The sequence below is a fragment of the Diadema antillarum genome, unplaced genomic scaffold, assembly GCF_040938485.1.
Source record: "Diadema antillarum isolate AM-2024a unplaced genomic scaffold, OU_Dant_1.0 seq00001348_RagTag, whole genome shotgun sequence".
NCBI classification, from domain to species: domain Eukaryota; kingdom Metazoa; phylum Echinodermata; class Echinoidea; order Diadematoida; family Diadematidae; genus Diadema; species Diadema antillarum.
In genome coordinates this window covers 1,243,512-1,256,991 of record NW_027272113.1, presented here as the reverse complement: position 1 = coordinate 1,256,991, position 13,480 = coordinate 1,243,512, and the positions used below count along the sequence as shown (strand labels likewise).

Genomic DNA, 13,480 nt, shown 5'->3' with positions numbered 1-13,480 from the left:
CACAATGTTTGCCGAGTTTAAATACATTGTATGATTCTTATCGCACTGTGCTCACAATACGCCAAAATGATGATACGGAAGTTTTGACTGATTTCATGTGCCGTCATTCGCTTGAGAACTTGAAACTGCAACAGTTCATTACGTCATAGTCGTGGAGCTGTATTAAACAATGCAGAGAAAGTTTCACAAATGTTCCCTATGAGGAAATACTTTATTTGCCTCTTTCAGAAGACAGGCGTGACAGGGGATAATAGTGTAATAACTTCGAAGCTTAATTGGAACGTCACTAACAGTTTGAGGGAAAGTATTTTTTTTTTGTCATCAAGGAAAATGTGAAATTCTGTTTTTATTTTTTTTTTGTATCAATCTACTATAATGACATTTTGTTTTGCTGTAGCCTTCCCGTCCTGAAACGATTATTCATCAACTATTCATGGATTTGATCACACTTCGCTCTTCAAAATTTGGTTTAATAACTTTCACCTGACTTACAAACAAACCAATACAAAATAAACCAAATCAAATCAAATCAAATCAAAACAAATAAATAAAAAACAACAATAAATTTCTGTAAAGCAGATGGAATATCAATGTTCAATTCTAAACCCTGTTCGTAGAAGTTTATCTGAGCTATCTTCAGGGTTCCTACGTAACTTACACAGAACTTTAAAAAGTAACACACACTTCTTGTTCGCATGATGACACGACATTAATTTTGCTCCTAAGACATTTTGCTCCGATCTTATTTTCTATAATGACCTACAGAATTAGAGTTAGGGTTGTGATATGATTTTAGTTTCAGTTTGATTCGAGGACGGTATTAGGGTTCGGGTGATGTCTGCGGTAAGAGTTTATATCTGTCTTGCCTTGCAGATATTTAATGGGAACTTCATTAATGTCGCAGGAGCAAATGTCATGGAACTGTTCGTACACACAGACTTTTAATTACGTTTGGCCAATAGGCACTAAACAAAATCGCAACTGGGTGGGGTCTAGGGCAATACCCCGTGGGCACTTAGCCCGGACCCTTCCCCTAGCCCTAATCTTAATCCTAACCTTAACCCAAACTGTAACCCTACACCTAACCCCAGTTTTATCAGGATTTGCGTGATGTCTTTATTTCTACTTTTTCTTTTTCATTTATTCACCTTGTTTGATTTATTTTAATCTTTTTGTTTTGATTTCATCCATTTATATATTGCTATTACTATTGTCATTATTATCATTATTTTGCTATTTTTATCATTATCATTATTATCATCATTATTGTCGTTTTGTTTATTTATTTTGCAGACACACTTTTTGTAGTGAATATTCTTCGGAGATTGAGGACACCATAGAAGGTGGGCGATTCTGGCTCCTCCTTGATGCTCTCTTTGTAATACCGGTCATTGCCATGACAACGACGCTCAACATGAAGATGCTGAGGATATCATTCAGAGCCAAGAGGAGGATTGTTGGTCCGGGTGCTTATCCGTTGACCTCTTCGAGCTCCAGTACAAATCCACCGAGTTCGTGGTCTTCTCCGGCACCTTCCTCCGTGGCGTCGGGCACCACTTCAAGGTCCGACGAGTCCCCGTCATCGCCTGCTCCATCGTCTCGAAATCAGGTTGTTCCATACTCGAAAAGTTGCGATTCCTCCGAGCCATTTCTTCATCGTTTACCGAAGCCTCCCATTGAGCAGCCCCTTGTTAAAATGCCGTCCCTAGATCCTGGTAGAATGGCCGACACCAAGCAACCGTCTTCTCTGCAGCCCCAGTCGAAAACCCCCGCGGAGCATCCGTCCCGAAGTCACGTGGACTCTGCATCCGCCCCTCTGGAACACCCATCACGCCACACCCTTGTTAAAACTTCAACTGCTGTAGTAGGAAACGGCAACACTGGTAGAGGACCTCCAACCGTTGAACGTCGTAACCATGGCTACCAGACGCGTCGCGGGGACGCCAAAGCTCTTCGCACCATTGGCGTGGTAACGGCCACCTTCTACGTCATCTGGGTCCCGCTCATCGCGCGGGATGTGCTTGAAATGGTCGGCATGAGGTCGGGGGCGTTGATCACGTGCGTGAAACTCACGCTGATGTGCAGCACGTGGTGGAATACGATGCTGTGCATGATCACCGACCGTCGCTTTCGCCGGGTGGTTATTGTTAAACTGAAACGCTTTAAATGTTTTTGAGTTTTGTATTAAAACTTCTTAGACTATTGCGCGTATAGTGCAAGTGCGTGTTCATTTGTAAAACATCCTGACGATACAGTGTACAATTCTAGAATTCGTCGTTATTCAATAGTCCATCCCCCTACTCCCTCTTTATCTTTCTGTCTCGTGCGGATATCCTCAGGGAAATGTCTCCTTTAAACAATCTCTTCGTTATACGATAAGTGTATCTCTCGCTCTCTCTACTTCTCTTGTAGTCTTGAGACATCATCACTGGCATTCGTTCCAAATCAGCTCCTGCAATGTAGGTAAGTGCCACGAACAAGCTTTAATTGACGGCGAAATGGATGATACACCACTACTGGCAGCATTATGATCCTATTATAATTACCTACATATCTCTTTTCTACGTTTTCTTTTTACGTTATAGTGTGTTAAACCATCTACTGCAGCTCCATAATTAAATAGCTAGGTTGAATAGAATGCATGTTTATTGTGGTGTATTCACAGACGATTCGTAAAAAGAAATTACATGATTATTAAAAAAGAATCTTAGCTGAAGTCATTCCTATTTCTTTCTTTTTAGTTATTCTGTTTTGAAATCTGAGAAATAACTTGAGATAGTTTTGTAGAAGTCCGATAGATCATATAAACACATTGAGACAAAGAGGGTTTGAAAGAACAAGCAATGTGTTGTGGTGTGTATCTTGGGTATTTTATGACAATTCTTCCTTTTTTCAGACACGAGGCTCCTTATGGTCATTGATGGTGATGATAGCTCTGTGAACATTGTTTAGCAGGTTTGGAATGCAAGTGTCTGTTTTTAGTTGGTAAATCAACGGTTGAATGGGATGAACTTGAAATAGAATGTATACATGTAATTATCATTTCTATGTTTGCGATGGCGTGTGAAGAACGAAGAAGAGGCAGTGAGGTTTTGTGCTTTGTCATCGTCATTACCAACACGACACACACACACACACACACACACACACACACATACACACACACACACACACACATACACACACACACACACACACACAGTCACACACACGCACACACACATGCATAGATAAAGTTCTCTATCATAAATGCCACAAGGTGTGTAAACAATAATTAGACTCAATTAAGTATATGAAATTGTCATTTGCTCTTTAGAACGAATTATTGTGTTTATGTTAACATTTTAGCTTATTTTTTTCGCAAAGATATTGATATCGTAACTTATCTGAGAGACATTTTTATCTGCGACGAAAACAATTTTTTAGACTGCATCAACACAAAATTATCCCAATCTTTACAGTGTATCAAAATGTTGAGAGCTGAGAATTGATTCTCTATCGGTTAAACAATTCCAGGTACTTATTGTTGGGTACGCAGCACGTCAGGAGTAGTCTGACACTCACGAGTCATACAGGCCATGAGGCGTGCAGCCCACGAGTTATAGAACCCAAGAATCATACAGCCCATGAGGCCAACACTAAGAAAGGTGAAGGTCCACGAGTTCGACACTAAGCAACAAAGGCCCACGAGACCGACACATCAAGCCCAGTGATGTAAAGTCGAACTCGTAAGTGGCTCTTACCTAGTGTCGAACGCATGGGCCTTTTTATGTTTAATAATATCGACCTCTTGGGCCTTGTTTGCCTGGTGTTGGACTCATGACCTTATTTGCCGAGTTGCGAACTCATGGGCCACATGACTCGTGTGTGTCGGCCTCATGGGATGACCCCATATAGTCTGGGTGCCAAAGTCAGATTTGGGACCTAACCATGCTTTACACAGTCCGCCCAATGGTTTGCTTGTTTGTTTGTTTGTTTGTTTGTTTTTTAGTTTAGTTTTTTGATAGTTTTGCCCTATTTCGAAGGTACTGTATCCGAATCTTGATGATGCAACTCCTGCATCCTTGAGGGTTTTTAGATATTGAAGATTATTGTTGGCCATTTTGGCGGCCATTCTGAATACCTCAAAACACTCAAGGATGCAAGAGTTGCATCATCCAAATTCAGATTCAGCACCTTCGAAACAAAGGACTTTGGGTGGATGGTATTCACGAAAGGGATTCTTCAACAATGTTTAACAAAGGCTCTCCATGCACATGCTATCACTTGTACATTGCTTACAAGGATGGCGTGCTACAACGACAACAAAGAATGCCTCATCACAAGATCTTTCCATGTCATTCGAAAGTCTGTGACGTAGGGGGTCAAGATAATGAGATACGGCAGTGAACGCACATGCCCCTCGTCCTGCCCTGTTTCAGATGCATTAAGGGATGGCTCGATGGCAAATTTTGATCCGATCTGGACTACACCTCCCTCTTGAAACCTGAGATTTGTTGGTAACTTGGATCGTCTGCTATTGCTTCTATTGTTCAGTCTTTTAATTATATAATGTCTCTATAACAAGTCTTATTGCGCAAAAAAAAATGCCCCTTCCCCATCCAGAAAAAAAATAAAAGCAAATCAACACGAACGAATCAAACGGAAAACTTGGCTCAAGTATTCGTTTGTTTAATCATAGTTACCACGTCAGCGACCAACAACATGAAAAGGAAGGAATAAATTGTAAATAAATGAATGAATAACTTCATAAAAATAGGTGTGTCTATTTGTCGTTATCAATTTTGTCATGTGTGTGTGTGTGTGTGTGTGTGTGTGTGTGTGTGTGCGTGTGTATCTAATATTATGATGAGTGAGTGTTTGATCATTTGTTTGCGTGTATACGTCGTGGGTGTCTGTGTGTACTGATGTGGGATGTGGATGGTTAGGATGATAGCGGAGGTGACAGGCCTGTCAATGTGTGGGAGCGAAAATAAAGCTTGTATAAAATTACTCAGTGTGCTCTTTCTTCTGGAGAATGAAACTCTGGAGTTTGTTTGTTTTCATAGAGTTTTCGGAGGGGTCGGGTGCTCGATGTAAGAACACAAAATAATTATAATACTGGAGTAATCTGCCGAAGTTTCTATGGCTGAACTGTTTCAAGATCATCTCAAAGAGAAAGTCGAGATGATTATGGCGAGGGGGGGGGGGGGGGGGCGGTGTAGAAAAGAGGGGGATGAATACGTGTAGTTTTTCATCACCATAGACAGACACAAGCTGTGCTTGTCTCATACAGTAACCACAGTGATGGACGAGACACACAAATCAACCTGAGTCAACGATCCTAATGGTGATAACGCCCCCTGTTGTTGAAAGTAAGAAAAACATCAATGACCTCATTTTACAATACTAGTATGTGACCCGCAACAACGATTTCAGGCGAAAGTCGCAAGAGCAAATTCCCTTCCAGGCGGGGTATAAAGATTTTGACCATTATTTTTGTCGATTTTGTTTCTTGTAGAAACAGAATCTTTGACGTGTTTTCTACATCTACGCTAAATTTCATGGCATAAGACTACCTTTTTCCTATCGAAAATGGAATTTGAAAAACCGTATATTCTTCATTTCGAGGAAATCAGAGGACCACTCAGAAACAAACAACGAGATTATGAAACATCAGATAATAAATTACATGTTGAGTTTTGTTGCCATGTTTGAGCTGTGCAGTTCTTGGGTGAATTGATTTTCAATCAATGTTGTAATCATAGTAGAAGAAATCTCTCTTTAGTGGAACCTTATCATGAATTTGGCTTATTGCACTCGATGAATAGAAAATGCTGTTTTTCATTTTATCGACTTTGAAAAGTCGTTAAGGTAAATGAAAAGTGTCTGCAAAATTCACCAGGCCTTCATGGAAAATAGTTATTGCAGCAATCAATCCCCAATAGTTCATTTGCGACGTACAAAACAATCAACTATCTGGAAAACCGACGCATATTTGTTTTTTCGAACCTCATGTAAAATATCGCGTCTTTTTACTTATCTTTTTTTTTTTTTGTAAATCCAAATTTTGACATATTAAAGAAAAATCATATTGAGCGGTATGTCTCTAGGCTGACAAAGGTAATGTAATTTTCAACATCACTAAAATACCATTGTTTCTGTAGGGGGAGGGAAGAGAATAGGCGCTGAAAAAGAAAAAGAAATGCAAATCAAGGCGGATAACTTTGTATATTTGAAAGGTGCACGATACATTGGTTAGAATAGGCATATATCTATGGCTTTGATTCAAAGTTTAACATGATGGTAATATCAATAGTATTGAGCGCAGGAACATCCACAGGAGTAGATAACAAATTTTTGACAGCAAGTCGATAATAATGACTTCGATCCAATCGTATCGATTGAAAGCTACGGTAGTATGAATAGAATACATGCCATGGAATCTAATTTAGATCCAATCATAAAGTCACCTACAAAAGACGAAATTTTCGTACACAAGTGACAATACTTGGAGTCGTTGTCATAACTTCGTCACGATGTCCCTTACTCTATAGTCAACGTCTGTAATGTCTTTGCGTACGGCAGAGGCACTGGGTAAATCGGAAACACGTGGTTCTACGTCTGGAAACGAGGCTAACTCTCCATCAAACTCACACCCGACTTTAGAATCGCTGTCCTCTTCGTCGATCTCCCTAAAGATATCCGCGCCAACTGTCCCGTCGTTCTCGTCGTCGACTTCGTCAGGTTGGAAAACGGGATTGATTTCGCCAAGCGCGTATTCATGGCGGTCGGGAATATGCCATGAGCGAGAACGTTCTCCCGCCAGCGGAAATCTCGACGTCGACGCCTCTGGCCTCGTGTTCAATGACTGCGAGCGCGGGCCGTGGACGTAGACGGTAATTTGCGAAGTCTTTGAGCCGTCCGTGATCAGCGCCGTCGTGGTGCCCATCTGAGTGGGATTGTGCGTTCTCTTGCCGCTAGAGGGGTCGCCAAAGTTTGAATTCAGGTCAGTGAACCTGCGCGACTCCGTGAAAGGTGAATGACCTCCGTTACTGTGTACGACGATTTTGGGCGTGGCGGCTTCGTTGTTGCGTATATCTGCAGTGTTGCCCTCCACGTTTGGATCTTGGGTCTCCTTTTGTGACCTAGAAGGGTGTCATATAGGAGATGAGACAACAGCATTAATGCCATTTATTTTAATCATCTGTCTAGAATCTTCCTACACACAACGTACATTGCATGATATGTCAGGGTAATGTATCCAGACATTCATACACTCAAATCATTAGAGCAACTGACAAACAGAACGTTTACTTTAGACGGGAAAGCACTTAATGGTAGGGGACAAGGCAAGAGTATGCAATGACATTATAATGGCGATAAAGCCATCTCACCGCTTTATGGGCGGAAAGTGATTCCGTAAACTAATGACTGGTAACTGTTCTGTCTCCTCCTTTATCTCTCTTTCTTTTGGAATGTGTCTTTCTCTATACTGACCGTAACTTACATAGTTCCATGTTATTGATATGATTAATAAGATACACTAGTTACGTTCAGATGATGATCCTTAACTTCGAGGATAAGCTAACTTCGAAGATAGGCCCATAGCTAAGTATGGGGCGCCAAGTGTCGCAATGTTTCTTTCGTCACGAAATAATATTCCTATGACGAAATTGTGTTTTCGTTGACAATCGACAACGTCAATTTCGTCGACGAAAAAAAAAAACCCAATCTGTGACAAGATGACAATTTTGTCAACGAAATAACAATTTAGTCAAAGAAATTACAGTTTTGTTTACGAAAAAGCAATTTTGTCAACTAAATGACAATTTCGTAACGAAATTGACGTCACTTGTCAACGAAAATTAAAACAATTTCGTCACGAAACAGTCATTAATTTTATAACGAAAGAGAACATGCGACACTTGGTGCACCGTACTTAACTACGAGCTTATCCTCACAGTTAAGGATCACCGTTTGAACGTAAATTGCAAGGCAACAGACAACGATTAACAAATGACATCACTGGCAGAATCTAGATTTGGTTTCAAAGGTTTTCTTACGGGACTACCCAAGTCTTAAATCTGAAGACAAATGAAGAGTTTGTTCGCAAAAACCGATAAGTCCATTTTTGAAGATTTTGAAGTACGGTCGCTGTCATAAAGTACAAAAAAATCGTTTAAATGATATATTGGTCACTACATATAAAGGTACATTTTTGAAGTTATGGTCAAATGAAAAAAAAATGTTCTTATAATTCTCTTTATTTTTCTTGACCTTTAATCGCAAGTATCTCTATTGGGCAAATATGAACTTATCGGTTTTTGCGAACAAACTCTTCAAATAGTCTAAAAAATCGATATACAGCACGTATTGATTAGATATCAAATAAGTGATGATCATCAGAGGATTATGGATCGATACAAGTCAACATGCATTAATTGGTCAGTTCCATTAAAGTAAACAGTCTGCAAGCGACACAGTGCACGATCGCTTACCTCCTCAGTGACGATTCTCTGCTGTACGTGTGGTAACCTGAATTTCGCGGCTGCATCTTGAGGAGAAGATCCCTCTTTCGATGCTCCTTGCAGCGTTTGTAACCGGCGAAGCCGAGTAGGAACAGCGAAAGACCCACGAGGCCAGGCATCACGTAGAGTATCGAGGAACTGTCTTTGACTGTGATGACGATAGTGTACGTTCGCTCCTGTCCACTTCTGGCTTCTGTCGAACGAACAATAGAGGGCGTAATTATGACATACGAGATTTCAACGTTGTCGAGCAGCTGGTTATAAAAGCATCCTAGAATAATGTACCTCTATGGCTGGGACCTACTAGCAGGAACGTTTAGTTCAGGAACGTTACTACGAAATACAATAGAGCCATCATCAAAATGGAATTTGTCTCCAGTATCACCCGGAATCATCTTGACTCCTCGGTTTTTATCATGTCGATAACACTTTAGCAATCAACTGCTTTTCACTCGTTTGCATCATCTACCTTGTACTCATGAAAATGAGCGCATCACAAAAAAAAAAAAATAATAAAAATGAATAAGTTATTAAATGAATCTACATTGGGATTGGTGGGTTTTACGATGAGTCAAGGAAGACACTTGTAACGACTTTGCATTGTCTGACATCTGAGCTTTCTTTATTGAATTCGTGTGTCGAATTATCCCTGGATAGGACACAAGACGGGCGTTATGGCCCTTCTTATAAAGGACAATCATACACGGAATGATTTGACACACACCTTGCATCATATCTTCATGAATATTTAATTCGGAGTGCATATGGGTAAAAGACAGGGAGTGCATACTAATAATCATTATTATAAGAAACGTACATTTTCGCTGTTTAAGTGAAGATAAATCATTCCAAACTATTCTCGAGAAATAATAATTATTAGCTGGAGATATCATTACAAGTGGGGATGAATCATTGTCAATAATGATGGGTGGGCTTGTGAAGATAATCTGCTTAATTCTAAGAACATGATCACAGTATCCCACGTTTCATTACCGTTCGCTTACATAAGTTGTGATATCCCGTTGAAATCTAATCCTTGTTCTATGTACAAGGGCGCACAAGAATAATAGCCTCTGGGTATTTATCATTTTATTTTCCGAGAAACAGCTGCGTGCGGGCGAATTTGTCTAGGTTAATTTGCCTACAGCCGATGTGTAGAAGCCGTATCAATTTCAATGGGCTGTTACTTCCCGTCAAATCTTTATCGCCAGTATGAGACAATGATAATTTTTACAAAGTTAAGATGACGGTATACCCTTGTCCCATATCCATTGGGCTTACGTGTAGTTGGAAAAACGAAAATTGAGATGTGGTAATTCACATTGTAACAAAAGAATAATGTACGTGCGCGTGTCTTTTCGTTCATGTGTTCCCAGTATTTATGACATACGTGAGAAGTCATGGTATCGTGTTTATCCCGTCTGCCTGCATAATTGCATAGAAGCGAGTGTAAACCAGAAGAAGGTGATAAGTCCGTTATTAACGACCATGACGACATTTACCTTCTAAAACCTCTAAAGCTCGTATGAGGATAAGAGCTTTGATCATCCTCAATCTCTAAACTTCAGCTTTGACCGAGTATCGCACAGAGAGAACAATGGACCGAATGCATAAAACAAGCAATTGCTTGTGTGCAATTGCTTCAAGCAAAAGCACAAGCTCGTCTAGCAAAAGGTCTAGCTCAAGCAATTGCTTAAATCCATATGCATAACCTTTTGCTTATGCTAACACCTTTTGCTTGTCCCGCACAAGCAATTGCTTGCGTTTTCAACAAAAGGAACTTCACGCCTGTACGAACACAAGAACAAAGGCGAGTGTGACAGCATGTATTTGAAAGGGCATGTGTGTGTGGAAACATTGGGCCGAATGCATAAAACAAGCAATTGCTTGTAAGCAATTGCTTCAAGCAAAAGCACAAGCTCGTCTAGCAAAAGGTCTAGCTCAAGCAATTGCTTAAATCCATATGCATAACCTTTTGCTTATGCTAACACCTTTTGCTTGTCCCGCACAAGCAATTGCTTGCGTTTTCAACAAAAGGAACTTCACGCCTGTACGAACACAAGAACAAAGGCGAGTGTGACAGCATGTATTTGAAAGGGCATGTGTGTGTGGAAACATTGGGCCGAATGCATAAAACAAGCAATTGCTTGTAAGCAATTGCTTCAAGCAAAAGCACAAGCTCGTCTAGCAAGAGGTCTAGCTCAAGCAATTGCTTAAATCCATATGCATAACCTTTTGCTTTGATATGCTAACACCTTTTGCTTGTCCCGCACAAGCAATTGCTTGCGTTTTCAACAAAAGGGACTTCACGCCTGTGCGAACACAAGAACAAAGGCGAGTGTGACAGCATGTATTTAAAAGGGCATGTGTGTGTGGAAACATTTCCTGACATAGCAGAAGAGCTATGAAATGCACACACAGACACATACACACACATCTATATACACACACACACACGTATTACTGGCTGATTCCCATCAACACTGCAGCTTATAATAGTAGCCCGGATGTGCCAGATCGCACGCGGAGAGAGGTCTCCTTCCTCCCCACCGAAGTCAGACATCCTACCTGATTTTCATCACATTTTGCGTGCTAACCACTTGACATTCCCGTTGTTGAAATGAAAAAGTGTCTTACACTACTCAGGAGTAATTTCTTGTAGATTTATACCACTCCTTCACAAGTGTGGTCTTTCTTTCATGAATATGAAAATGATTAAAAAAGGGAACGTTCCGGTTAAGCAAAAGCTCAAGCTCATTTTACAGAGCTTGGAAAATCGTAAGCAATTGCTAGCAAGAACTAGCAAAAGGTATGTTTTATGCATACATTTTTAAGCAAATGCTTGGTCTGTAAGCAATTGCTTGAGGGCAGCAAGCAAGTGCTTGTGCTTGCTAGCAAAAGCTTCTGCTCGCAAGCAATTGCTTGTTTTTATGAATACGGATTCGATTAAAAGGCTAGTACAAGCAATTGCTAGCGTTTATGCATTCGGCCCAATGCCTTGTAACAAATTTAATGTAAAAGAACATGTTTTCCACAATTGTATAGTTCTACATAATACGTCGAAAACTTTTACGGCCGTAAAATTATGGAAAACATGTTCTCTTACGTCTGTCGCTCGAAAAAAAAAACACACAACAACAAACAAAACAAAAGTAATTTCAATTTACCCTTCAAGTTTAAAGCAGATTGATTGACACACACTGAAGCACCGACAAACACACAGAAACATACAAACACACAATCACAATATTTATTATAACATACATTATATTCCCAACCTTTCTATGATGTACATTTTCTCTCATTCTTTATGCTTCTCAATCTCTCTCTCTTTATAATCCCTCTCCCTCTCTGACGAAAAACACTTTGTAGCCATGGTCACAGAATGCGTGTCTGAAGGTTAATCCAGTTTAGGTGTCGTGAACATCACAGGGAAGGAGATAATAGCTAATAAGCAGAGTAATTGTTGTAATGAACGCCCTTTGTAATGAACTAGCCCTTCGAACAGCACTTTAGACTTTAAGGAGATATCGCGCACGTGCATTAAATATGATGTTATCTTCTTAAAGGACGTTTTTATCCTGCTGGAAATGAACATGGTGTCCCACAGTGTGAGAACCACAGTGTGAATACAATGTGAACACAGTGTAAAATCTCCTCACACTGTTAAATTCGAACATTTTAACAGTGTGAACACAATGTGAGTCATCAATTCACAGTGTGAAACAAAGCATTACTATGCGAACACTCTGTGAAAACAACAACTCAGTGTGGAATCATCCTCACAATGTTAAATTCGAGCGTTCTCACACAGTCGAGTATACGAACACACTATGAACACACTTTGGGACACTGTGTTCTTTCCAGTACGGTACCTAAATGCCTATCTTGTTTTTCAACAATCTAATGACACTGACGTCGATGAAGAGAGAGAGAGAAAAAAAGAAGCGATTTTATGATCATCTTTAGTGAGGATCAGCCTTGATAGGGCCTATTTGATATCAATCCAATTGCTTTTAAGCTGATTCTTCCATCAAACACGACACATGATTTTTGATTTCATTTTGTTTTGCACTGCTAGTCTACCTGTTGTATAGCACTCTTTTAAATAATTGTTTAATCTATGCCATCTCTTCTCAAGAGATTTGTTGAAAGATTTAAAACAAAAACGTTATAGATTTAATGTAATTTCATCCAGTCTGTTCCACCCATATCACCAGAAATCCCGCTTAAAAACAAACAAATACATTATGAATAGGATAGGTGTAACAGTAAGGCATCGTCTTTAACCAACTAACACTTTGCTTTTAACAGTATTTTGGTGTTCAGGTTTGAGTTTCTTCAGTTTGTCTCCCTTTTCCGACATGTTTGTTAATTTACAGATCAGCAGTTGCGATCTTAACAAATTTTCATTTGTAGAGGGAGACAAACTGAAGAAACTCAAACCTGAGCCTTCACCCCTCTGAATGATATCTTTCTTTCCATGTTTTGGTGTAATTACTTAGTTTGCCTCTCTCAGTCACCATGAAAATTTACTTATTTTGCCAATTTGGCTAATATGGCTAATTTGTGCCATGTTCGTGTTACTTCATTCTATAAACATTAAGCCGTCCATTCATTTCTAATTTCTCTTACTTTTTTGTTTAACTTCAAGGAACCTGACAACGACACAGAGTTTTGAGAACCTTTGGTTTGACGATGCTAAGTTCCGCAAGCTAAACTACAGGCGATTTCAAGACACAGTGGGCTCATCCAACGCAACATAAATAGAAACATGTCCTTTTTTATACTTGTATACTTACAAATGACATACTGACTCAGAACTGAATTACATACTCTTATCAGGCATCTTAGGATGATCTCAGAAAGCACTCAAAGTTTTGTCCTTCAGGGCATATAGTTTTAAGGTACAGACTCAAAATCACTTTGAATTAGTGATCCATGAAACGCCATTTTTTTATGTAATCATC

At 39.8% G+C, this 13,480-nt stretch overlaps 1 protein-coding gene across 1 annotated transcript in view; it reads right to left on the bottom strand.

Annotated features, from left to right (window-relative positions):
- Positions 1 to 6,458: 6,458 nt before the first annotated feature.
- Positions 6,459 to 13,480, bottom strand: part of LOC139708559 (uncharacterized) — a 73,094-nt gene continuing 66,072 nt past the window's right edge. The window contains exons 2-3 of the mRNA XM_071620502.1: positions 8,481 to 8,703; positions 6,459 to 7,127 (exon numbers count right to left, since the gene is read on the bottom strand). Coding sequence (XP_071476603.1) covers positions 6,503 to 7,127; positions 8,481 to 8,703 — 848 coding nt within the window. The 3' untranslated portion in view covers positions 6,459 to 6,502. The remainder of the gene's footprint in view (positions 7,128 to 8,480; positions 8,704 to 13,480) is intronic.